This window comes from Salvelinus namaycush, chromosome 15 (genome assembly GCF_016432855.1).
Source record: "Salvelinus namaycush isolate Seneca chromosome 15, SaNama_1.0, whole genome shotgun sequence".
NCBI lineage: Eukaryota > Metazoa > Chordata > Actinopteri > Salmoniformes > Salmonidae > Salvelinus > Salvelinus namaycush.
The window spans coordinates 6,562,053-6,589,764 of NC_052321.1; the positions used below are offsets into that span (position 1 = coordinate 6,562,053).

A 27,712-nucleotide genomic window follows, 5' to 3' on the forward strand; every position below is an offset into this window, starting at 1 on the left:
AATAGTCATTGCAACCTTTCTGTTTTCTCTGCTCCTCAGAAGCCTAAAGTTAAGTTCTATCATTCCTTTCTCTAAGGCAGGTTATTTCAAAAGCTCATCCAAGACTTATGATCACTGAATCAGTTGTCAAAAGGAAACCCTTTCGGATGAGACAACTTCAAAATAACCCTGCTTGTAGGCACATTATACAATTCTTGTCATTTCTTCCCTTTAATTTTTGCAGTCATTTCCATAATTAAACCCTTAATACATACATTATTCTGGGTTGTATTTTGAACCAAAAATACAACTCTGAAACCATTTTGCCACTATTGTAAAGGATAATCCCTTTCACATAAAACACATTTACATTTTATTCATGGAAAAACGACTGTTGCAAAAATTTGGCACATGCTGCACATTGTACACCATGATCCATATACTGCATGTGTTCTGTCAAGGCAAACATATATATATTTAATCTGATGTTCCAGGAGGTGGTGAAATGTAGTGAAGGCTGCTCTGCGGATGTAGAACTACAATTGTAGATTACCCAGTCAAGCCTTAGTAGAGATCGTATTACTCTACAGATAACGCTGATTCTACATTTCTTTGAACTGTGCTGTGAAGCTGGTTATCTACAAGTGATGTTTAATGATGGAAGGAGCCACCAAGCTGATAAAATCACCTTTGTCAGATTCAGGCCTGCCAATACATCAGTTGGTTTCATGTACAAGACCTTCGTTCTTTCATTATCAAAGGATAAGGCTCACTATATACATCTGCAGCTCCCTACTGTAAGTGTATAACAGTGCTGTTCAGGTCCCCTAAATAATTCATACACACAGAGTTGTCTTAAGTCACCAAATTAATGTTACATTTCTTGGCATTGACTTTGTACAACAGCAATGAGTGTTGTACATTCTAACAGTGAAGTGGTTTACAAAATGTATTTGACATTACACACCATTTCTAATCTACTTGTAGTGATGTAACTTCCATCACCATGTTATGATAAAATGTCTTGTTTTGATGGTGGGTGTGGAATACATAGCCAATCGCATTGTGTTCAAACAAAAGAGCCCCTTCACTCACATCTAAAATGTATTTTGAAATGATTGTAAAGTGTTCAAATTACATTGTCTAAGAATCTATCCAGACGATGGATATAGAGCAGGGTACTACAGTCGAATAACAAAAAGGCCAGTGATTATCCACGTTCCAGTGTCTGTCCAGCTGTGAATTTTCCAAAATGTGTAAATCCATTACAAAGAATCTTATTCACAACGTAACATTCTGCAGTTTCTGACTGAAATAATCAAGCGGACAGATGATAAACTGAACACTTCTGCATGCTTAGATTAGACATTTATCTTTTGAAATCCGATTCAGCTTTTATCTTCCCTCTGCCCATCTCGTTTGATCCACACATCAGGCAAATCTGGTTTACTGTTTGGCAACATCACTGGTCCTTCACTCTGGCTCGTACGGCCCCTCCCACACCCCGGAGAGGCTGTCTCATACGTGGTCTCTCTCAGGGAGAGACGTAGGGTGTGTCTCTTTCCGTTAAGGTGTCCTGGTTGTGGTTCCAGTTCTCCCTCTGCTTCAATAGAAGTCTGTTGGTTTGAGGGTCCAGGTTCAATGTCAATAAGGCAAGTCTCATTGGAATCCTCTAGCCCGTCAAATGAACTCTGAGATGACAGTAGGCGTTTGTGAGGGTGACGCTTAAAGGTACTATTAGGGGCCTCGTCCTTTGAGAGGGATGGCTGGTAAATTGTTTCTATTGTTTGACTAATGATGGTGTCCTCCATGCTTGAGGAAGAGGACAGCGATACGTTCCAGTGCTTGATGCCAGCAGACTGTCCTCTGCACGTCTTACACAAGAGCCTTTCCTTAGCCAGGTCACCTGGAGGAGCTACTACAGGCCCTAGGGTGTTTTCTTTGTATGGGGAAGAGGTCTGCAAAGCTGGGGGTGGGTGACAGCCTTTGTGGTGCCTCCCACAGAGCTCTTCACTATCTGCCTCAATGTTGCTCCTCTCCACATCCCTCCTGGGACTCAGCCCACCGAACTGGATGTCATCCGAGAGAACTGAGGGTCTGTTGGATAGCTTACTAGTACACGTGCTGTTCTCAAAGCTGTCACTCAGCTGACAGGCCAATGGCTGAAGCTCATACTGCTCAGGCTCCCTTCCGCCCCCTGCCTGTCGCTGTCTTTGACGCTGATGGTTCGGGTAAAGGTAATTACCCTCGTCTTTATTGAAATTCCTTCGAACTCTTGATCTTCCAAAAGCCCCGTTGGCTGCGCAGGTCGAGGACCTAGGTTCTGCTGCTGAGCAGGAGGGCAGACTTTCAGTCCCTGGTTCAGATGAACATGGCAACATTATTTTCCCACAGTTCTTTTGAGGACCGAAAAAGCAGCATAGGGATTGGAAAAAGAAAGTGGCAAATCCACATGCTACACATTTCACCAGAAATAAGAAAATCCCCAGCTTTCTGAACAACAAGGCAGTAGTAGGGAGCATGGCGATGCCCACACAACAGAAGGCCCCGGATCCTATTGCTACAGGACAGCTCATTCTTTTCAGAGAATGTGCAACTCTTCCAATTCTATCAGAGTGTGGAGCTGAATTATATGATATGCAGTAGTTGGCTAAAAAGTCGACAGACAGCCCAGCAGCAGCTGATATGAAGAGTGCCTCCACACCACTAAGCTGCCATTCTAGAAGGACCAGGAGGCCGATGGTGACAAAAACACTTCCTCCAACAGCAGCAGTGCCATAAATACTCAGTGGAATATTCCATGTGGTCAGAAGAAGCAATGCAAACGCTAGGGCTACAGAGAACCCAGTGACCACAAGGGTTTCTGAGCTTAGACATTGTTGCAAGTCAAATAGTGTCAACTGGCTCACGAACCATCCTTCCTTTAGTCCCAGTGGTGCGCCAGACATTTCACCATTAAACCATGACACAATATCATTATAGAAAAGGGTGGTGTGACTAAAGTTGTAGCTATAGCGGTGCGTAGTTCTAAATACCATTACCAGGGCTGCTATTCGACCATCTGCCTCAAAATGTAGGCCTCCAACCTCGGACACGTAGCCCTCTGCATGCCGCTCGGCCACCATCATGCTCAGGCATTGTTCAAAAACACCCGGTGGGTAAGGAAAGGGAATATCATTGCAGCAAAAATGGAAGGCATCCTCACTCTCTGAGCATCGTCGAATAGACACCCAGTGTACGAGTTGCTCGACAATACAGACGTTGTCTGTTGAGCCTTCGTTTTCAGATGATGATGATGATGGTAAATAAAAACTTTGGTTTTGAACTCTTCCACACAAGTCTCTCAACCACACCTGAGCCTCTGGGCTACTCATGTTAAACTCTGGATCCATAACTAAAGATCCATTGCTTTTTGGATCAAAGTGATTGCCGTTATCGGTTGGGATGACTCCCCATACAAGAGTCAATGTAATGAGCTTGTCCTCCCCGTTCACCAGCCGTTCAAACATGAATTGGTGGCGATATTCAGCGTCGTATCTTTCAAAGGGATGGCTAGAGCGGAATAACTGAGTTGCCCTGTTGTCTAAAGTGGGTAGGCTCATACCAGGGTCTACAACTGAGATGTATGTTCCTCCTGCGGCCAACACTGCGAACCAGCAGATCCAAATGTATCTGAACTTGACCACTCCACATGGGAGGATTTTCAGGAAAAGTAAATTGGAGGTGTCGGACAGTCCCCGCTTCAACCCTCGTAGCTTCTGACCCAAGGTGAAGAGGCAACGCTTTCGCGAGCTTGTGTCCCAGAACCCGCCAATACTTTTCGTGCAGCAAGGCTTCCATGCCTGTGCGGTAACAGAGGCTGAGGCAGGCACAGTGTAGCGCTCGCGTAATATGAGCGAGCTGGGCAGCCACGCAAGGGCGGAAAAAGTACAGATTAAGGAAGCTGTTCCCAGGTACACAGCAAAGCATCTGACTGCCGTGATGCTGCTCAGGAACCCCGAGAAGAACGTGGCACTAGAAGTCAGGCCTGATGCCAATATCAAATATCCGACCTCTTGGAGAACTCGATTGACTCTTATCTCTAGAGAAACGGGTGGATTCTGGGATAGTTGTAGATTCCAGAAATCAATGAAAGTGAAGGCGTGGTTAGAGCAACTACCAAACAGGATGAAAGCTGAAGCTAAGTTGAGGAAAGGGAAGAATGTCAGCTGAAAAACCACTTTGTAGAAGAAATAGGAAGTCAAGAGAGAACCCACAATTGCAACTAAAGACAGAGCTGATAGGAAAAGAGACTGCAAATAAAGGGCTATGGTGAGGAACAGTGAAACTACAGCCAGAACAGGGTAGATGGAGTCCCTAGCCAGGTAATACTTGAAAAGCTTTTGCTTGATGCCTAGGTCCATTCCTGTAATAGTAGTGTTCTTGTATGTAAGCTCACGACCTTCAAGGCTGTTCATGTATATCTCCATCAAGTGATCTCCTTTTTCCACCGGTAGAAACAGGAGGCTATATTTCAGTGAGGGGACCTGATATTCTATTGTCTGTGGCCCTAGAAAGTCCTTATCAACCAGGTAATGCAATATCTGGAAAACGGCACGAGAGTGTTTGCACCGAGTCGGCACAGATGCACAGTTGCCTTGCGAGCCCCTCTCTGCACAATATGCCACCAGCCTTCCATCGTGGTAGTATGGGGCGCAATAGCGTAGTAGGCTCAGACTCTCTGACACTTGCACAGAGGTCAGGCTGAGACAGGATGAGGCATTGCTGAGAAGTGCCAGGTAGTTTCCCAGTGACCAACTTGGACAGCATCCTCCCCTGATTATGGCACCGTCCACTTCCAATCGGATATGTTGCTTGCAGAGATCTTGGAAGTGGGGTTGTGAACGAATCTGAAACATAAAGAGAAGTTTGGCATTTACACACTTCTGTTGACTTATTCTCCCTCTACCTATGGCAAAATCAATGTAATTGATGTTCCATATATCTTTTTATTACAAGAGTAAATTGAAAGGGACAGATTTTATAGCAACTTTTCACATAACTTATTTTCATCTACCAGCTAATGGGGATCAATAACACCTTTTTTTGTTCTCTTTCAAATAAATATAAACGTTTTAAGATGTGTGCTATCAGTGCCTGGCAAGTTCTGTAGCCCAGAAAGGTATTTCATTTGTTTGAGTTGGCTCCCTGATTTTGTGGTCTGGTTGGTAATGGTGGATATATGGCAGATGGTCTGCTGATTTTTAAGATGCATGAAGACCTACCCTGGCCTGCTCCATCTCACACATGGAGTAGATCGCCTTCAGGCTCCAAAGACTGGCAGAGTTTCCAGAGCGGAACACAAGCTGGGCGTAGCGCTCTCCTGTGATGTCACAGATGGAATCAAGAACATGGCACCCCTCAACAAAGACTGTCCTCAGTCTCCACTTACAAAAATGTATCTAGAGGGATTGCTTATGTTTTGCTCATAACTGAAAGTGAACAATGGAATGATGAAGTAGCTCGTCGATACCTAGATTTTTTGATTGATACGTTATGGGTATGTTTCCTGCTAAAGTTTTAAGAACATTTCTCTAGTAGCAGAGAGACATGTTAGTAGCCTACCTGGAGCGTCACAGAGGAATGTGTCTTGGGCCGAATCCCTGTCTAGCATTCTTTTAGACCGTTGCCTGGACAACTGTTCCTGGCTCCCACCGGCATCCCCTCCGCTACCGTCTCCATAGCTCAATAAAATAAACATGAACACAACACAATTATACATGAGACATCTATACAATTCATATCAATCACACAGGCAATAGCTAAATCAGCACCCCAAGCAACAATGGACATATGGACTCCCTATACAATTATCCAGCATTTTTAAAATCGTAGCTATACTATATCATGTGCAAGTGTAACCCTGTTCCATCTCTATCGTGCCTCTGAACTGAAAGATGCCAAATTGTAGCCTGTTTTAGTGAGTAATTATAATCTGCGGCTGAGTGAACACAATGTCCCATGGTTCTACTCTGTTGTAGCAGCCATTTTGTGCAGGGCTCTCTGTGTGTGGTGGAGAGCTCCTCCGGTTTTAGCACAGTACCTCCCAGCTGTCTTGTCTTTGAGGTGTTGCGGTATCAGAGACAGTGTGTTTCCAGGCCCTGTGTTCTGCTGAAGCTTGGCCAAGGCAGACTGTCGCACCCCAATGTATGTTCCTCGAGGCTCAAACCCCTGCATTAAAAACATCAAAGTCAACGCAACAACATCTGACGACAACCGAAACAGGAAAACAATACTGAATTAATTTACATGAGAAATATGTACGCCTAATGCTGACTGTTTGGCCTACAGTAGGTGAATAAAGACTGATTAGATGCTAAGGTTTAGTGACATACTAGAATGGATGCTTTGAAAATTGATAGTGACATTGTACATACAGTGTTGATTGATATAGCGTTGTCTTCAATATTCTTCAAGATGTATTTTTACCCTGGTCTCTGCCATGGTCATTACATGTTGATCGCCATGAGTTTAACTGTACACATTTATTACACACATGGTAATTCAATTTGTTTATGTAACTATTCTTGACTGTTCGTTATACCAGCAATTGCACTGATATGGTTACACTTGTCAGCTCAGAAATACAAGATGTCATTTTTTGAGAGATCTGCCGGGTCTACTTTATTTACGGCAGCTTTTCAAGAGGCAGGGGACGAGCTAAAAAAAGGGGTTTACAGTAGCATTCGGTTTGACAGGAAGTTGGCAGAGAACGCGACAGTGCTGCAGAGAGGCACTCACCATCAGCGGGTCAGAGAAGTCTGGCAGGGGACCAATCAACAGGCCGGCTAGGGAGCATCCCAGGAGGACTACTGCACATGCGGCGAGCACCACCAGAGGATACTTCACTACCACCTGGGAGTAACTGTCAAGAAAATGCCACAGGAAAAGAGGATCTCAGTGACACTTATCTCTAATGGGCTTTGCATAGTAAAAGGACTGTACTGTGTGTCTCACTCGGTGGGTGTGCTAGGAAAGTCTCATGGTTCAAGTATTTTTCAGTTAAGTACACCATTTAACATTAAATTTCAAAACATTGGTCACCAGTACTCATATTTTGAGTTATGCAATGCTATTGTGAGCTTACGACCATGTTGTATAGATAAATACTTTTGAGCGTACGACCATGTTGTATAGCTTAATGAAATACAATTTTGAGCTTAGAACCATGTTGTATAGCTAAATGAAAGACTAAATATATTTTTTGTCCTATTTACTGCCATGCACTGTGCACATTAAGGATGCAATGGAAATTGTAGGTCATTTTGCTGTTACACAATCATGTTGTTGTCGTGGATACTGACTTTCTAGGGATCCAGTAGAGTCCATCATCCCTGAAATAGACAAATAATTCTGCGTCATTGACCTTTTTATAATTTTTGCATGATAATTATGCTTGTGTACAGCATACAGACCTGACTGTGACCACATGATGCTGTTTGGACTGGTGGGGGCCACCACCGTCATGGGAACCGTGCAGCCAGTGGCAGCGGACAGCGTTGTGACAGGAAGGAACATGGGAGGGGCTGCAGCTGCGACCCGTCTTGACAGCGCTTGTCGAGCAGTCGGTGTGAGGAGGACCCACAGTGATTGGGTGCGACTCCAGACAGGCTTTGCCTTTGATTGGCTTGTGATGGCCACAACAGTGACATTGTCGGTGCTGCTGTGAATGGTAGGTGCATCCCTGGGAGACTTGGTGGTAGAGCTGGGAGGAGGTGGAGGAGGAGGGTCTGGGGAGGCTGCAGCTGTCAGACTGGTCCCCTTCGGTTTGGATCCGAGTGGCCTGGGCCTCCGGGCACACACTGTCAGGAGGACACAGTGACACCTCCGGTATCTCACTGTGAAAAGACAGAGGGGGGAAAGTGTATTTATTTATAATCCCTACAGTGGCAGAGTTTGTCATTGTCAATTGTACACCATAATTTTTGATAATCAATGTTTCAGCTCAGCTGCTTCCCCGGCTGCAACAGTTTCACTAAGCCTTGAGTAGGTAAACCAAATGAATTGTGTAAGGGGTGACTTACAAAGTATTGTTGCGTTGCTTGAAACCCAATTTGGCAAACCAAATTAATTAGGTAAGGAATGACATCTAAAGTATTGTTTCGTTGCTTGAAGGCCCAATTAGTCCCAGAGATGCTCCATCTGCCCTGCCTGCATTTCATCATCCAAAAGAGAGTCCTGTTGATGGAGACTGCAGTGGATCTGATGAAGAATGACTCATGTTTATGGAAGACGTGCATTGCACAGATGTTATGGGTTAAGTTATGTGCTTTTCTTCCTCGTGTTTTCTCTAAAGAACAGGACATAAACTATACACAATGAAACTCTGCTGACTATCAGTGAGAGAGAGAGCTGAATACGTTAAGCACTATTAGTAATTGCGTTAGGCCTAATGACAAGTAACGTTTCTAAATCGGAATCCCTATTTACTGAACTGTAAGTAATATTGAATGCAGGTTATTACAATACTCTATAGCAGGGGTATTCAACTCTGAACCTACGAGGTTCGGAGACGGCTGGTTTTCTGTTTTACCTGATAATTAATTGCACCCACCTCGTGTCCCAGGTCTAATTAGAGGGGAACAATGAAAACATGCAGTGAAACTGGCTTTGAGGTCCAGAGTTGAGTTTGAGAGCTCTATAGTATTACCGAATTAAACAAGGCAACAGTAAACATGTCATCCCCCAACGAATGATGCAGAGTCCCCCATTGGGCCAATTGAGATATCGCATGTGACTAACAGATTTCAGTTAATTTCTATAGCTCCCGCCTTGGGCCAATCAGTGTAATTTAAAAAAAATGCCGGATCTCGATGGCAAGACGCATCATTCACCCAAGTTTAGTCAAAATTGCATTTGACAAACGTACGAACGTACGGAAACATATCCACAGTCCCCTCCCCGATTTCATTATGGGGGACAACCAGACATTTATGCACCAGTCTAATTTCAATCTGACTTCGGTTAGAGAGTCAAATGACGTTATGGGTTGTTTTTCCAGACCTGGTCGTCTGGGTGGACTGAGACGCCACTTTTTTGACCCCCATCACCTCATCACCAAGGCGACGGGGTAAGTAAACAGAGAGCAGTACTTGAGGGTTTTATTTGCATTTCCAACCACCGGGGAGAGATAGGTGGGCAGCAAATTCATCACAACTCGACTGTGTGCCATTGTGCATTTCAAAATGTTGCTGTATTAATAATAAAAAGTGTCTAAAGATGTATCGGTCGCTTAAAAGTGTGGAGTCAATTTCTCAAACCTACGTAGTGGTTCCACTCAAATCACCCCGTCAAGATGACCATTTTGGCAGGGGGAAGACAATATGTTGCTGTTGGGTGGCTGATGCGTCACCAGCTTGCTTCTGAACTTACTCAGGTGAAAGCATTATTTCTTTGCTGTCCAATTAGAAGTTGCCATGTACCCCTCAGCTGACACATCACAAGCTGCACAGCGCACCGACGGCAGCATGATGGGGGCTTCTGTGCTAGCAGCAGGTGCTGCCCACTGCACTCCTTAGGACTGTGTTGCTGCAGTGGTAAACTCTGGTATTCACTGCTTCTCATTGACCACTTTTAATAGAGCTAGGTCATTCTTGCATAGCTAGGCGATTAGTGGATCCAATTCATTATTGAACAGAGCAGTTACAAAAAATACCTCCAGCTAGGCGTTACGAGCCCCCTGCATGCTAGCTACGTATCAAACAACAATCGCCTGAGATATTGCCAATCTCTCAAATATGAATTGACACGGGAAACGTCCTATCAAAGGTTGATATGACATTTTATTTCAGTCTAAAGAGGGTGTTACTATGCCGATAGCCTGCTACATTGTATTCGTGTCATACTGTCGGCCAGTACCACCCTCGGTGGAACAGCGCTGTGCATTTTGCTAAACGTTGATATTACATCGTATTTGGGTCTAAAGGTGTTGATGTGCTTACACTGCTGCTTTCATGTTTGGCCCCCGTACTACTACTGGTGGCCTGTTTAATGATTTTATGGAGATGGAATTAGCAAGCACGTTGTTCATGAGGGAACCATGTCAGTATTTGTCCTTTGTTTGAACCTCTTGGTTTCACATCATTTAACCACTCTCTTTGGTTTCACATCATTTAACCACTCTCTTGGTTTCACATCATTTAACCACTCTCTTTGGTTTCACATCATTTAACCACTCTCTTGGTTTCACATCATTTAACCACTCTCTTTGGTTTCACATCATTTAACCACTCTCTTTGGTTTCACATCATTTAACCACTCTCTTTGGTTTCACATCATTTAACCACTCTCTTTGGTTTCACATCATTTAACCACTCTCTTTGGTTTCACAGCATTTAACCACTCTCTTTGGTTTCACAGCATTTAACCACTCTCTTTGGTTTCACAGCATTTAACCACTCTCTTTGGTTTCACAGCATTTAACCACTCTCTTTGGTTTCACAGCATTTAACCACTCTCTTTGGTTTCACAGCATTTAACCACTCTCTTTGGTTTCACAGCATTTAACCACTCTCTTTGGTTTCACAGCATTTAACCACTCTCTTTGGTTTCACAGCATTTAACCACTCTCTTTGGTTTCACAGCATTTAACCACTCTCTTTGGTTTCACAGCATTTAACCACTCTCTTTGGTTTCACAGCATTTAACCACTCTCTTTGGTTTCACAGCATTTAACCACTCTCTTTGGTTTCACAGCATTTAACCACTCTCTTTGGTTTCACAGCATTTAACCACTCTCTTTGGTTTCACAGCATTTAACCACTCTTTGGTTTCACAGCATTTAACCACTCTTTGGTTTCACAGCATTTAACCACTCTTTGGTTTCACAGCATTTAACCACTCTTTGGTTTCACAGCATTTAACCACTCTTTGGTTTCACAGCATTTAACCCCTCTCTTTGGTTTCACATCATTTAACCCCTCTCTTTGGTTTCACATCATTTAACCCCTCTCTTTGGTTTCACATCATTTAACCCCTCTCTTTGGTTTCACATCATTTAACCCCTCTCTTTGGTTTCACATCATTTAACCCCTCTCTTTGGTTTCACGGCATTTAACCCCTCTCTTTGGTTTCACGGCATTTAACCCCTCTCTTTGGTTTCACGGCATTTAACCCCTCTCTTTGGTTTCACGGCATTTAACCCCTCTCTTTGGTTTCACATCATTTAACCACTCTCTTTGGTTTCACATCATTTAACCACTCTCTTTGGTTTCACATCATTTAACCCCTCTCTTTGGTTTCACGGCATTTAACCCCTCTCTTTGGTTTCACGGCATTTAACCCCTCTCTTTGGTTTCACGGCATTTAACCCCTCTCTTTGGTTTCACGGCATTTAACCCCTCTCTTTGGTTTCACGGCATTTAACCCCTCTCTTTGGTTTCACGGCATTTAACCCCTCTCTTTGGTTTCACGGCATTTAACCACTCTCTTTGGTTTCACGGCATTTAACCACTCTCTTTGGTTTCACGGCATTTAACCACTCTCTTTGGTTTCACGGCATTTAACCACTCTCTTTGGTTTCACGGCATTTAACCACTCTCTTGGTTTCACGGCATTTAACCACTCTCTTTGGTTTCACGGCATTTAACCACTCTCTTTGGTTTCACATCATTTAACCACTCTCTTTGGTTTCACATCATTTAACCCCTCTCTTTGGTTTCACGGCATTTAACCACTCTCTTTGGTTTCACGGCATTTAACCACTCTCTTTGGTTTCACGGCATTTAACCACTCTCTTTGGTTTCACATCATTTAACCACTCTCTTTGGTTTCACGGCATTTAACCACTCGCCTAATTATTATGATGCATTTGGTACTTCTCATGCAGAATTGAATATTGATTGTTGTGGTTGGTTTTTTGTTGGCTACTGAGTAAGCAGGCAGTTGATGCATCATGGGGAAGTTTGACAACGGTACCTGAGTGTCAGTGGTTGCATATCATCAGGGAGAGTGGGATATGCAACAACAACAAAAAACATCTGCAATTCACAAGTGTTTTAATACACACGTGTACATGTATGAAATAGGACAACATTTTTTACTTTTTTTTAATCATTAGTCAAGACCAATAGGTAACAGCTCTATGCATTTGCAAAAAAAACAGGTTTGGAAAGGCACTGCATAGAGATGCTACACTGACTACGGGGTCTTTCAACTATTACCTCCAGCGTTGTCACTCCCTCCTGTGTCAATAACAGGTGTCTCTGGCTTATCATTATGAAAAGGACAGAAAAGTATTTGTATGTGCCTTTTCTGACCAATATACTGAACAAAAAATATAAATGCAACGATTTCGATGATTTTACTGAGTCACAGTTCATATAAGGAAATCAGTCAATTTTAAATAAATTCATTAGGCCCTAATCTATGGATTTCACATGACTGGGCAGGGGCGCAGCCATGGGTGGGCCTGGGAGGACATAGGCCCACCCACTTCGGCGCAAGGCCCACCCATTGGGGATCCAGGCCCAGCCAAACATAATTTGTTTTTCCCCACAAAAGGGCTTTATTACAGACAGAAATACTCCTCAGTTTCATCAGCTGTCCCGGTGGCTGGTCTCAGACGATCCCGCAGGTGAAGAAGACAAATGTGGAGGTCCTGGGCTGACGTGGTTACACGTGATCTGCAGTTGAGAGGCCAGTTGGACATACTGCCAAATTCTCTAAAACGGCGTTGGAGGCGGCTTGTGGTAGAGAAATGAACGTTCAATTCTCTGGCAACAGCTCTGATGGACATTCCTGAAGTCATCATGCCATTTTCACGCTCCCTCAACTTGAGACATCTGTGGCATTGTGTTGTGTGACACAACTGCGCATTTTAGAGTGGCATTTTATTGTCCCCAGCATAAGGTGCACCTGTGTAATGATCATGCTGTTTAAGCAGCTTCTTGATATGCCACACCTGTCTGGTGGATGGATTATCGTGGCAAAGGAGAAATGCTCACTAACAGGGACGTAAACAAATTTGTGCCCAACATTTGAGAGAAATAAGCTTTTTGTGCATATGGAACATTTCTGGGATCTTTTTTTTCAGCTTATGAAACATGGTACCAACACTTTACATGTTGCGTTTATATTTCTGTTCAGTGTAGTTTTATTTGCATTATGAAACGCAAGCTTTCCATATGTCAGACACATGGTCTATGATGCTCCTCTTTCCATATGGCAGACACATGGTCTATGATGCTCATCTTTCCATATGGCAGACACATGGTCTATGATGCTCCTCTTTCCATATGGCAGACACATGGTCTATGATGCTCATCTTTCCATAGGGCAGACACATGGTCTATGATGCTCCTCTTTCCATATGGCAGACACGTGGTCTATGATGCTCCTCTTTCCATGTGGCAGACACGTGGTCTATGATGCTCCTCTTTCCATGTGGCAGACACGTGGTCTATGATGCTCATCTTTCCATATGGCAGACACATGGTCTATGATGCTCCTCTTTCCATAGGGCAGACACATGGTCTATGATGCTCCTCTTTCCATAGGGCAGACACATGGTCTATGATGCTCCTCTTTCCATAGGGCAGACACATGGTCTATGATGCTCCTCTTTCCATATGGCAGACACATGGTCTATGGTGCTCCTCTTTCCATATGGCAGACACATGGTCTATGATGCTCATCTTTCCATATGGCAGACACATGGTCTATGATGCTCATCTTTCCATAGTGCAGACACATGGTCTACGATGCTCATCTTTCCATATGGCAGACACATGGTCTACGATGCTCATCTTTCCATATGGCAGACACATGGTCTACGATGCTCATCTTTCCATAGGGCAGACACATGGTCTACGATGCTCATCTTTCCATAGGGCAGACACATGGTCTATGATGCTCAGCTTTCCATAGGGCAGACACATGGTCTATGGTGCTCCTCTTTCCATATGGCAGACACATGGTCTATGATGCTCATCTTTCCATATGGCAGACACATGGTCTATGATGCTCATCTTTCCATAGTGCAGACACATGGTCTACGATGCTCATCTTTCCATATGGCAGACACATGGTCTACGAAGCTCATCTTTCCATAGGGCAGACACATGGTCTATGGTGCTCCTCTTTCCATCGGGCAGACACATGGTCTATGATGCTCCTCTTTCCATATGGCAGACACATGGTCTATGATGCTCCTCTTTCCATATGGCAGACACATGGTCTACGATGCTCCTCTTTCCATAGTGCAGACACATGGTCTACGATGCTCATCTTTCCATAGGGCAGACACATGGTCTACGGTGCTCATCTTTCCATAGGGCAGACACATGGTCTACGATGCTCCTCTTTCCATAGGGCAGACACATGGTCTATGATGCTCCTCTTTCCATAGGGCAGACACATGGTCTATGATGCTCCTCTTTCCATAGGGCAGACACATGGTCTATGATGCTCCTCTTTCCATAGGGCAGACACATGGTCTATGATGCTCCTCTTTCCATAGGGCAGACACATGGTCTATGATGCTCCTCTTTCCATAGGGCAGACACATGGTCTACGGTGCTCATCTTTCCATATGACAGACACATGGTCTACGGTGCTCATCTTTCCATATGGCAGACACATGGTCTACGATGCTCATCTTTCCATATGGCAGACACATGGTCTACGATGCTCATCTTTCCATAGGGCAGACACATGGTCTACGATGCTCATCTTTCCATAGGGCAGACACATGGTCTACGATGCTCATCTTTCCATAGGGCAGACACATGGTCTATGGTGCTCATCTTTCCATAGGGCAGACACATGGTCTATGATGCTCATCTTTCCATATGGCAGACACATGGTCTATGATGCTCCTCTTTCCATATGGCAGACACATGGTCTATGGTGCTCCTCTTTCCATATGGCAGACACATGGTCTATGGTGCTCCTCTTTCCATATGGCAGACACATGGTCTATGGTGCTCCTCTTTCCATATGGCAGACACATGGTCTATGATGCTCATCTTTCCATATGGCAGACACATGGTCTATGATGCTCATCTTTCCATAGTGCAGACACATGGTCTACGATGCTCATCTTTCCATTTGGCAGACACATGGTCTACGATGCTCATCTTTCCATATGGCAGACACATGGTCTACGATGCTCATCTTTCCATAGGGCAGACACATGGTCTACGATGCTCATCTTTCCATAGGGCAGACACATGGTCTATGATGCTCAGCTTTCCATAGGGCAGACACATGGTCTATGATGCTCAGCTTTCCATAGGGCAGACACATGGTCTATGATGCTCCTCTTTCCATAGGGCAGACACATGGTCTATGATGCTCAGCTTTCTTGTCCTCGGTGACCTCTGATTTTTTTTTACTGAAACCCCCCCCCCCCCTGAAAATGAAGCGCTCTTAGAGCTCAGAATACTTTTAAATCAACTTAAAGCAGAGTTGCCCAACTGGCGGCCAGCGGGGTCATTTTGTTTGTGGCTGACTTAAAGGGATACTATGAGATTCTGGCAGTTAAGCTGCAGAGTTCCACTCATTGCATTAATGCTAGTTTAACATTAGCTTGCGTAACTAACTCTAAATTCCTTCATACTGCACACGGAAATATAAAAATGGTTCATCTGTGACGACCCTCCCTCTGTCTGCCGTATTCTCTCTTTGTTCTTGTTTCCTTATTAGGATGCCGGTGGGCGGAGTTGGGAGGGTCGTCAGCTACATGGGAAACACCTGGGCCCAGTGTGTCCCAGGATAAATACACCACTTCCCCATTCACGGAAGAGACTCTCTCCATGCAGACACCTTTATAGATTTTGTTGTGTATCTTGGTGCTTTTTGCTTGTTTGCTTTGGAACCTTTCAACACCCTGCATTATCACATTCATGCATGCAAAACACTCACTTACACTACTGATTACTGATTACACACACCATTGTACTTAGTTAATAAATATATTTTGTTATTCTTATCTCCACGTTGTCTCCCTTTTGTTACGGGCTTTGAGCCGGTTCGTGACACATCTGACAGAATCTCACATTATCCCTTTATTGACCTTCCTTTTCGTAACCTCCCAAGATGCACACATCTCAACAAAAATACTTCTACGTAGAACATTTAGGGCCAGTTACCCAGACACAAATTAGGCCTGGTGCTGGACTGCAGGACTAGTTTTCATCTGTGTTGGAGAAACCGGACATTAGTATTATTCCCTGTTAATTGTGTTTATCCAATAGTTCCCTAATCCACAAGTCGAACCAATTACATTTACATTTTACATTTTAGTCATTTAGCAGACGCTCTTATCCAGAGCGACTTACAGTAGAGTGCATACATTTTTTATTACATTTTACATACTGAGACAAGGATATCCCTACCGGCCAAACCCTCCCTAACCCGGACGACGCTATGCCAATTGTGCGTCGCCCCACGGACCCCCCGGTTGCGGCCGGCTGCGACAGAGCCTGGGCGCGAACCCAGAGACTCTGGTGGCGCAGCTAGCACTGCGATTCATCAGTATGTTGAGAGAATTATATGTATCTAGCCATAGCTATTACATAAAGTACTGTAATACACTGCAGACCAAAAGTATGTGGACACCCTCTCGTCGAACATCTTTTTCCAAAATTATGGGGTTTAATATAGAGTTGGTTCCCCCTTTCCTGCTATAACAGCCTCCACTCTTCTGGGAAGGCTTTCCACTAGATGTTGGAACATTGCTGCGGGGACTAGCTTCCATTTGGCCACAAGAGCATTAGTGAGGTCGGGCACTGATGTTGGGCGATTAGGCCTAGCTTGCAGTCGGCATTCCAATTCATCCCAAAAGTGTTTGATGGGGTTGAGGTCAGGGCTCTGTGCAGGCCAGTCAAGTTCTTTCACACTGATCTCGACAAACCATTTCTCTATGGACCTCGCTTTGTGCACAGGGGTATTGTCATGATGAAACAGGAAAAGGCCTTCCCCACACTGTTGCTACAAAGTTGGAGTCTAGAATGTCATTGTACGCTGTAGCGTTAAGATTTTCCTTCACTGGAACTAAGGGGCCTAGCCCGAACCATGAAAAACAGCCCCAGACCATTATTCCTCCTCCACCAAACTTGACAGTTGGCACTATGCATTCGGGCAGGTAGCGTTCTCCTGCCATCCGCCAAACCCAGATTAGTCCGTTGGACTGCCAGATGGTAAAGCGGGATTCATCACTTCAGAGAACGCATCTCCACTGCTCTATAGTCCAACGACAGCAAGCTTTTTTGTGTGTGCGGCTGCTCAGCCATGGAAACCCATTTCATGAAGCTCCAGACGAACAGTTATTGTGCTGACGTTGCTTTCAGAGGCAGTTTTGAACTCAGTAGTGAGTGTTGCAACCGAGGACAGACGATTTTTCAGTACTCGGCGGTCCTGTTCTGTGAGCTTGTGTGGCTTACCACTTTGCGGCTGAGCCGTTGTTGCTCCTAGACGTTTCCACTTCACAATAACACCACTTACAGTTGAACGGGGAAGCAGGGCAGAAATTTGACAAACTGACTTGTTGGAAAGGTGGCATCTTATGACGGTACCACGTTGAAAGTCACTGAGCTCTTCATTAAGGCCATTCTACTGCCATTGTTTGTCTATGGAGATTGCATGGCTGTGTGCTCGATTTTATACACCTGTCAGCAACGGGTGTGGCTGAAATAGCCAAATCCACTAATTTGAAGGGGTTTCCACATACTTTTGTGTATATAGTGTATGTCCAATGTTGACAGCTAAACTAAAGCAGGGGCAATGTAGTGACTATTAGTTATCTATCAAACAACTGGCATGGTGGAGTTTTGCCCAGTGGATTTGTGGTTTCCCTTGAGCCGACCCTACGGTAGGCTATTGTGTCAGCAATGTCGTATGCATATCTGCATTATGCTGACTTGGGAGAGCACAGAGTGAGTGGGTGAGCTGAGGAATACCAGATATCTCTGGATCCTGGGAGATTGCCTATTGAAGTGAATGTTAGTTGTGGATTGGGTGAATTGACTGCCACACTCAACCTGTTATTGGACTATTACATTTCAATTAAACATACTCTGGGGAGAGATTGGCTGCTATTGTAGAGCATTTGAGAACACATTTTACAAATACAAATCAATGTATTTCTCACCCACCAAAAACGAGTAAATGAAAGATGGACTTCTTCCTGTTTAGTCTGCTCTTGATTTACAATTCATGTAAGCAGTGGCACGTTTGTACATTATAATAAATACAATATTGAAGAATAGGACCCTGAGAAATCCATGAAATGTATTGCTTTGGTCATCAACTGCTTACAAACACAAAGAAAATTGATATTCATTGACAGACAGATTGATGTAGCCTACACTGACATAACGGCAATAATGGCTGGACAAAGCACCAATACAAATGTATATTTAATGATGCAGAGGAATAATTTAACAGCCGACTAGATAAACACCGTGCCTTTTTTTGAGGTGAACAGAGAACGAAAGGCTACGTACCTTTGAAATGTGTCCCTTGCAGGTCTTTCAGGTCTTGGCGAATCCATGACTATAGCGTCTGCGCGCTCATCGGTGATAGAGCAAGTATCCATTCTATCAGTTACTTTTCTCCTGTCGGAAATTTCCAACTGGGAAATTGAGTAAATCAGCCTCGTGTTTACTACTTGGAATAGTAAGATCGGTTCTATTGTACAACGGCAAAAAAACGGATGGATGGATGTTTGAGTAACCCTATCTGCTAAAGCCTGGCTTGCTATTGGTCGACGTGGTGTGATGAGCTCTTCTGCTGTTGAGGAGAAGTTTAGATGACCGGGAATAGCACGGGCGCTGTTCAATTGAGGGTGGTGCTGGCCTATACCGTATGACACGGATACAATGTATCCACGATACTGCCTGCATTGTTTTGATTCGTGCGTAGCCCGCTATTCAAAACAATATCTGTTACATTTCTCTCTTCTTAATCTATTATTGACCTTTTTATATAGAAAGCTGACCGAATGCCATGAACCTGTAAGTCTGAATAATTTATTGTGAATAATACAGTATCAAATTAAATTTTATTGGTAAGCATCCACATATTTAGCAGATGTTATTGCGGGTGTAGCGAAATGTTTGTATTGTCACATAACTAGCCTATATAACGGGCAACTATCCTTTTAGATTAGATTGGCCTAAAAACAATAGTTAAATGATACCGTTTTGGTTAAAATACAAAACAGAAGACTAAATATGATACACTTATTTTTTTGTATTTATTATTGTGGCCCCAGAGGGTTAGATTTGGGAAATACTCTTCGTTTTGCTTCCAAATATAATTACAGTACTCCATTAATTAAAGTTTAGCTCCAGCTCATATTTGAGAGCCGTTACCTAATTTACCGTCACTGTAGCCATCAGGTGATGCCGCTCTTCTGCTGATAAACACTCTTCTGTCCTTTTAATGCAGACAGAAAAGGCACCTGGGACCTGAGAGGGAGCGAGTCTGCTCCTCCTTCGGTTACTCTTCATAAAGACATCATGCAGGCTCCTCTGGTGAATGATCAGTGGCACGCCAGCTGGTTTGTGTCTACATATGAATCATAATGCAGACACATCGTCGTCATCACTGATCCCATTAGTGTAGGCTGGAGGAAAGATCAATGGTGCTTTTTTACACTCAGAGGCAACCATTGGAAAAATTGGTTGAAAATACCAACGTATTCTGGCACAGAGACACAGTCTGAAATCATCCTTTATCAACAACTTGTCTGTGTCAAAACATTTGATTTAGATGATCCAAGCAAGCAGTTCCTTTTCTAGAGAAACCATTACTTTTTTGTTAGCTAGCGATTATAATTTTGACTATAACATTTTAAATATGCCTACAGAGTAGCATATTATGTCAAGAACCCATTGATGTATCTCACATTTAGATGTACATGTTCCAAACGGTCCCTTTTTTTCTTTCGAGAAACAGTCAATTAGCTCCAAAGAAATTCTGAGGTTATTGACTTAATAACATTTGAAACATGGCATTTCGCTCTTAAAATAAATCTATGCAAGTTTGAGTAGTCTATATGACAAGATACTTAAGTAGGCCTACAGATACACAGTACTCAGAATGAGCTTCAATCTGCCCATTGCCATTGGATTTTCACATGACAGATTTAACACTGGGTTTAGCATCTATATTGTAAGCCAATGTTGTACTGTAGCTACTGTACATTCCGTCTGTAAATAAGCTGTGAGGGTTGATCATGAAGCGTTGAGGCTAATGCCGCTACATCCTCAGCCCGCCTATAGCTTTGTCTACTCTGGATTAAGGTTGGACCCGAAACGACACCCATGGTAATTTCCTGTGGCAGATTTCTTCTCAGTGAGTAGTGATGCGAGCAAAAATGTTTTATTTATGTCCTGGATACAGCTCAAGACAGAGCGGAAAGATTTCCCTAATAAGGGATACAAGAGGTTCCCAAAGGCAAGATGTTGCTTATGAACACGAGATAGGAAGATAAAGGGCCAGGAGTATTAAAAGGCATGCTATGAGAATTGTGAGGATGGTTCCCAAATGAGCAACAAGGTATATTGTATATTTCAGTAAGGGAAGTGTGAACTGTGAACAATATTTCACAATGAATCATCACGTCTGACCTTCAGTCTAGGATAGAAAGTAATGGTTAATAATTCAACTGTTACATTTGTAATACCATTAGACCTATAGTTAGTTAAAGTAATTGCAAGCAGAACTGCAGGGCTTTCATCCAAGTATATTTCCAGTTCATTTTCCCTGGCAATTGGCTAGCTATTGTTCCTCTGCCCTTGTACCCGTAAGAAGATAATGCCATTTTGCTGATGAATACTGTGCATGGTGCCATTTAAAAAAAAGCCATCTAAAAACAGACTAGGAAGGTGTGTTGCTATGGTTACTCCATCCATCTGCATGAAGATGTTTACCTATCTTATCTCACAATGAAATAGCATGTTGATTTTTATATGTAATAAATTTGTATTTTTACATATAAAAATCAACAAAATCTAATTTGACCTTTTTTAGTTTAGACTGACAATCATCAAACTGTTATTTTCAATGTAACGTGGTGGGTGATTCCCCTGTAATCAGGGACTGATTTACAACTGGGACACCAGGTGGGTGATTCCCCTGTAATCAGAGACTGATTTACAACTAGGTATTTTCAACTAGGCAAAGGTATTTTCAGTCTAGACCAGAGGTATTCAAATCCTACCCTGGAGCTCTGAAGTACTGCTGGTTTTCTCTTCTACCTGATCATTAATTGCACCCACCTGGTGTCCCAGTTGTAAATCAGTCTCTGATTACAGGGGAATCACTACCATAGACTACTTGTCACTATACTGGATAGAACTACCAATAGACTACTAGTCACTACTGGGTAGAACTACTGATAGACTACTAGTCACTATACTGGGTAGAACTACTGATAGTCTACTAGTCACTATACTGGGTAGAACTACTAGTCACTATACTGGGTAGAACTACTGATAGACTAGGTAGAACTACTTCATGAACTCAACGAAAGACGCAAGGAAATCCTCCCTTTCCTCATCTATTCTGGGGTAGAGAGGTTGTTGGATGAATCCGTACATTTTGCGCAACATCAATCATTTGAAAGTAATCATTTTGGATTTTTGTTTGGAGAATGAGAGTGAAGTTTCCATTGAATCTATTAGAACGAATAAGGATCATATTGGCTGTGATCAGCATGTTGATATGAAAGCTGTGGATATCCTTGGTTCGGTTTATACCAGAATAGTGCTCAAAGATGTGCTATCGGAGGGACATTCTGTCGCGTTGAAGACTGTGTACGATAAAGGAATTGACATGGGGAGATGTCTCGCGGATTTTAAAGACCCCCTTGGGCTGTCACAAGCTCCTGTCTTTCAAAACTGAAAAAAAAAAATAGTTTTGCTGCAGAGACTGCAACATCCAAACATCATCAAGGTACGCGAATAAATACATACATTGCCTAAGGAATAGAATATAACTTTATTGATCTCCATAGACTAATCAAGGTGTCAGAAGCTTACACAAACACACAACATAGCCCTGCCTTAAAAAAAAACATGACCTACAGTGTTAGAAAACTAGACACTTCCAGCCCATCAGTGTGACTTAGTTGCCTATTTAAGGAGCTATCCCGTTCTCTGTGTCTATTATGCTCTGCTGCATGTGTAAAATGGATGAAAAGCCTCAATGTGCATCTGCAGGACCTTCCAATGTATTTCCTCTTGAACCTCTCCTGACCTTGGGTCTCAGTTCTGCATCAGCAGCTGGAGGAGATAGTGTCCCTCTGTTGGCTACTCTGCCCATTGCTCTAAAAATCCACCAAGTCTATTTCATCAATCCATTACAGTCTAATTTGCAACTTGATTGTAAGCGGTCGTAACTGTAGTTGTAGGCTACTGTGATGACTACCTTGATGAACACACTTTGCTCCCGAGTGGTGCAGCGATATAAAGCGCTGCATCTCAGTGCTTGAGGCGTCACTGCAGACACCCTGGTTCGAATCCAGGCTGTATCACAACAAGCCGTGATTGGGAGTCCCGTAGGGCGGCGCACAATTGGCCCAGCGTCGTTTGGGTTTGGCCGGTGTAGGCCTTCATTGTAAATAAGAATTTGTTCTTAACTGACTTGCCTAGTTAAATAAAACAGTTATCTATTCACTGTAACAGACCAAAGTAATAGAGCACATTGTACTGGTTTGTCCTGAGAACGTGTTGAAATAGTTATACTGCTTTCTCATAATTCTCTCCTGATAGTGCAGTATAACCTATTTCCCCCCTGTAGCTCCGAGGCCACCGTGAGGACAGTAAAGGGGCAGGTGGTATCACTGCCTGGTACGGCAACTGCTCGGCCTCTGACCGCAAGGCACTACAGAGGGTAGTGCGTACGGCCCAGTACATCACTGGGGCTAAGCTGCCTGCCCTCCAGGACCTCTACACCAGGCGGTGTCAGAGGAAGGCCCTAAAAATTGTCAAAGACCCCATCCACCCCAGTCATAGACTGTTCTCTCTCTCTAACCATATCTACATGTACATACTACCTCAATCAGCCTGACTAACCGGTGTCTGTATGTAGCCTCGCTACTTTTATAGCCTCGCTACTGTATATAGCCTGTCTTTTTACTGTTGTTTTATTTCTTTACCTACCTATTGTTCACCTAATACCTTTTTTGCACTATTGGTTAGAGCCTGTAAGTAAGAATTTCACTGTAAGGTCTACACCTGTTGTATTCAGCGCACGTGACAAATAAACTTTGATTTTTATTCAGAAATTATTTGGAAAGGCACACACCTGTCTATATATAAGGTCCCACAGTTGACAGTGCAAAAACCAAGCCATGAGGTCGAAGGAATTGTCAGTAGAGCTCCGAGACAGGATTATGTCGAGGCACAGATCTGGGGAAGGGTACCAAAAAATGTTTGCAGCATTGAAGGTCCCCAAGAACACAGTGGCCTCCATCATTCTTAAATGGAAGAAGTTTGGAACCACCAAGACTCTTCCTAAAGCTGGCCGCTTGGCCAAACTGAGCAATCGGGGGAGAAGGGCCTTGGTCAGGGAGGTGACCAAGAACGCGATGGTCACTCTGATAGAGCTCTAGAGTTCCTCTGTGGAGATGGGATAACCTTATAGAAGAACAACCATCTCTGCAGCACTCCACCACTCAGGCCTTTATGGTAGAGTGGCCAGACGAAAGCCACTCCTCAGTAAAAGACACGACAGCCCGCTTAGAGTTTGCCATAAGGCACCTAAAGGACCATTCCTTTAGGTGCCTTTTGTGGGGATTCTGTGGGGATGTTTTTCAGCAGCAGGGACTGGAAGACCCATCAGGATTGAGGGAAATATGAACGGAGCAAAGTACAGTGAGATCCTTGATGAAGACCTACTCCAGAGCGCTCAGGACCTCAGACTGGGGCAAAGGTTCACCTTCCAACAAGACAACAACCCTAAGCACACAGCCAAGACAACGCAGGAGTGACTTTGGGTCAAGTCCCAGAATATCCTTGAGTAGCCCAGCCAGAAGCCGGACTTGAACCCGATCGAACATCTCTGGAGAGATCTGAAAATAAATGTGCAGCAACACTCCCTGTCAAACCTGACAGAGCTTGAGAGGATCTGCAGAGAGGAATGGGAGAAACTCTCCAAACGTGTGCCAAGCTTGTAGTGTCATACGCAACAAGACTCAAGGCCGTAATCACTGTCAAAGGTGCTTCAACAAAGTACTGAGTAAAGGGTTTGAATACTTATGTAAATGTGATATTTCCGTTTTTTTGGTAATACATTAGCAAAGATTTCATAAAACCTGTTTTTGCTTTGTCATTATGGAGTAGTGTGTGTAGATTTAGGATAAACTATTTAATCAATTGTAGAAATAAGGCTGTAATGTAACAATGTGGAAAAAGTGAAGGGGTCGGAATACTTTCATAATGCACTGTACGTTGTTGTAATGATGTGCAAATAGTCTAAGTACAAAAGGCAAAATAAAAAATAAATAAATATGGGTTGTATTTACGATGGTGTTTGTTCGTCACTAGTGGCCCTTTTCTTGGGGCAGCAGGTCACAAATCTTGCTGCTGTGATGGCACACTGGTATTTCACCCAATAGATATGGGAGTTTATAAAAATGTGATACGTTTTATTATTCTTTGTGGGTCTGTGTAATCTGAGAGAAATAAGTGTCTTGTATATGGTCATACATTTGGCAGGAGGTTGGGAAGTGCAGCTCAGTTCCCCCCCTCATTTTGTGGGCAGTGTGAACATAGCCTGTCTTCTCTTGAGAGCCAGGTCTGCCTTCGGCGGCCTTTCTCAATTGCAAGGCTATGCTCACTGAGTCTGTACATAGTCATAGCTTTCCTTAATTTTGAGTCAGTTACAAGTGGTCAGGTATTCTGCCACTATGTACTCTCTGTTTAGGGCCAAATAGCATTCTAGTTGACTCTGTTTATTTGTGAATTCCTTCCAATGTGTCAAGTATTATCTTTTAGTTTTCTCATGATCTGGTTGGGTCTAATTGTGTTGCTGTCCTGGTGCTCTGTTTGTGAACAAAGCCCCGCGACCAGCTTTCTTAGATGAACCTGGAGAAGATCCCCTATCTGTAGGTGATGGATTTGTTATGGAAGGTTTGGGAATTGCTTCCTTTTAGGTGGTTGTAGAATTTATCAGCTCTTTTTTGGATTTTGATCATTAGCGTGTATCGGCCTAATTCTGCTTTGCATACATTATTTGGTGTTCTACGTTGTACAAGGAGGATATATTTGTATAATTATGCATGCCAAGTCTCAATTTGGTGTTTGTTCCATTTTGTGAATTCTTTGTTGGTGAGTCGACCCCAGACGTTCACAACCATAAAGGGCAATGGGTTCTATAACTGATTGAAGTATTTTTTTGCCAGATCCTAATTGGTATGTCGAATTTGATGTTCCTTTTGATGGTGTAGAAGGCCCTTCTTACCTTGTCTCTCAGATCGTTCACAGCTTTGTGGAAGTTAGCTGTGGCGCTGATGTTTATGCCAAGGCACGTATAGTTTTTGTGTGTGCTCTAGGGCAACGGTGTCTAGATGGAATTTGTATTTGTGGTCCAGGCAACTGGACCTTTTTTGGAGCACCATTATTTTTCTCTTACTGAGATTTACTGTCAGGGCCCAGGTCTGACAATCTGTGCAGAAGATCTAGGTGCTGCTGTAGGCCCTCCTTGGCTGGGGACAGAAGCACCAAATTATATCTCTCTCTGCTCTCTCTCTGCCTTGCTCTCTTTTCTCTCTCACTCTGCTCTCTTTCCCACTTCGCTCTCTCTGCTCTCTCTCGTTTGCTCTGCTCTTTCTCTCACTTCTCTCTGCTCTCTCTCTCTCTCTTGCTGTCTCTGACACACAGACACACTCAATCTCTCTCTCTACTGCACTCCTCCTCCACATCCCTGGAGAAAGTGCTAATCAGGAACAGCCCATCCCCTGGCTCCCACTGGGGCATACCTGGGGTGGATGATAGGGGGCCCGGGGGGTTGGAGAAGGAGCTGCTGCTGGGAGGATGACATTCTTAGCCTGGAGTGGATTAACCCAGTCCCCATCTTCATTCCAACGGGGCCTGATAAAATACGCTGAAGAGACAGATGTCGGTGCTCAGGGGGATCTTGAATGTCGGCCTCCTCTCTCACGCCTTAGGCCCTCTACTATTTTCTAGTGTGCGTAGTGCCCCATATATGTCTGTCTGTGTGTGACACTGATTGTCTGTGTGTGACACGGATTGTCTGTGTGTGACACTGATTGTCTGTGTGTGACACTGATTGTGTGTGCGTGACAGATTGTCTGTGTGTGTGCGTTTTGTGTGTGAGAGAACATGCATGGATGTTCATGTGTATACATCCAGAAGGGTTCCTGTTTGCAAGTACAGTATATGCTCATTAGAATACACGGTGAAGAGTCATCACGGGTAGTAATTTGGGGATCCGTGAAGGTGAGAAATGAGTAACAGTAAGGGTGAGGTGCCTGGTCCCTCAAAGCTTATTTGTCGCATACACAGATTAGCAGATGTCAAAGCAAGTGTAGCAAAATGCTTGTGTTTCAGTAAATGTCTAACAGTACAATACTAATACACAAATAATCTCAATTTTAAAAAAGAAAAAAAAAGTCAAGATATTAAAAACATCTGAACGAGCAATATCAGAGTCCAGAATATAAATATGTGACCGACCGCCTCGACTTGAATATAAATGATATTACAGCGCCTTCAGAAAGTATTCAGACCCCTTTGACTTTTTCCACATTTTGTTACCTTACAGCCTTATTCTAAAATTGATTAAATTAATTGTATTCCTCATCAATCTACACACAATACCCCATATTGACAAAACAAAAACAGGTTTTTAGAAATTTTAGCATATGTATTAAATATGAACAACAAATACCTTATTTACATAAGTATTCATACCCTTTGCAATGAGACTCGAACTTGAGCTCAGGTGTGTCCTGTTTCCATTAGTTATGGAAACAGGATACACTTGACAAACCTTTAGAAGACCTGCATCCAACTTGACAGAGCTTGAGAGGACCTGCAGAGAAAAATGGGAGAAACTCCCCAAATACAGGTGTGCCAAGCTTGTAGCGTCATACCCAAGAAGACTCGAGGCTGTAATCGCTGCCAAAGGTGCTTTAACAAAGTACTGAGTAAAGGGTGTGAATATTTATGTGATATGAGTTTTTTATTTTAAATACATTTGCAAAAAACCTAAAGACCTGTTTTTGCTTGTCATTATGAGGTATTGTGTGTAGATTGATGAGGAAAAAAACAATTTAATCAATGTTAGAATAAGGCTGTAACCTAACAGAATGTGAAAAAAGTAGAGGGGTCTGAACACGTTCCAAATGCACTGTAGATGTCCTGTAGGGCAGGCAGTGTGCCCCCGGTGACGCGTTGGGCTGACCAAACCATCATCTGGAGAGAGCCCTGCGGTTGCGGGCAGTGCAGTTGCCATACCAGGCAGTGATACAGCCCGACAGAGTGCTTGTGAGGGTCTTAGGGGCCAAGACTAATTTCTTCAGCCTTTGTAGGTTGAAGATGTGCTGTTTGCCTTCTTCACCACAGTATCGGTGTGGAGGTACCATTTCAGGTATTTAGTGAAGTTTTTAACCTTCTCCACAGCGGCCCCATCAATGTGGATGGGGGATGCCCTCTCTGCTGTCTCCTGTAGTCCACGATCAGCTCCTTTGTTTTGTTGAGGGAGAGGTTATTTTCCTGGT

At 43.5% G+C, this 27,712-nt stretch overlaps 1 protein-coding gene across 1 annotated transcript; it reads right to left on the bottom strand.

The window, feature by feature from the left end:
• Positions 1-1,367: 1,367 nt before the first annotated feature.
• On the bottom strand, positions 1,368-26,010 carry LOC120059743 (protein dispatched homolog 2-like). The gene is made up of 8 exons (XM_039008798.1): positions 25,949-26,010; positions 7,434-7,856; positions 7,323-7,352; positions 6,760-6,883; positions 6,062-6,189; positions 5,584-5,687; positions 5,244-5,341; positions 1,368-4,868 (listed from the first exon to the last, which is right to left on the bottom strand). The coding sequence occupies exons 1-8, from the start codon at positions 26,008-26,010 to the stop codon at positions 1,368-1,370; spliced, it is 4,470 nt and encodes a 1,489-aa protein (XP_038864726.1).
• Between the last annotated feature and the right edge of the window lie 1,702 nt (positions 26,011-27,712).

Bases quoted from the DNA above. Each gene is read 5' to 3' on its own strand.
- LOC120059743 (XM_039008798.1), bottom strand. From the start codon at position 26,010: ATGTCATCCTCCCAGCAGCAGCTCCTTCTCCAACCCCCCGGGCCCCCT. The intron at 6,190-6,759 runs GTGAGTGCCTCT...TTTTTAATGCAG, and splicing joins ACTTCTCTGACCCGCTGATG to GGGTTTGAGCCTCGAGGAAC. The intron at 5,688-6,061 runs GTACTGTGCTAA...TGGAGACGGTAG, and splicing joins AAAGACAAGACAGCTGGGAG to CGGAGGGGATGCCGGTGGGA.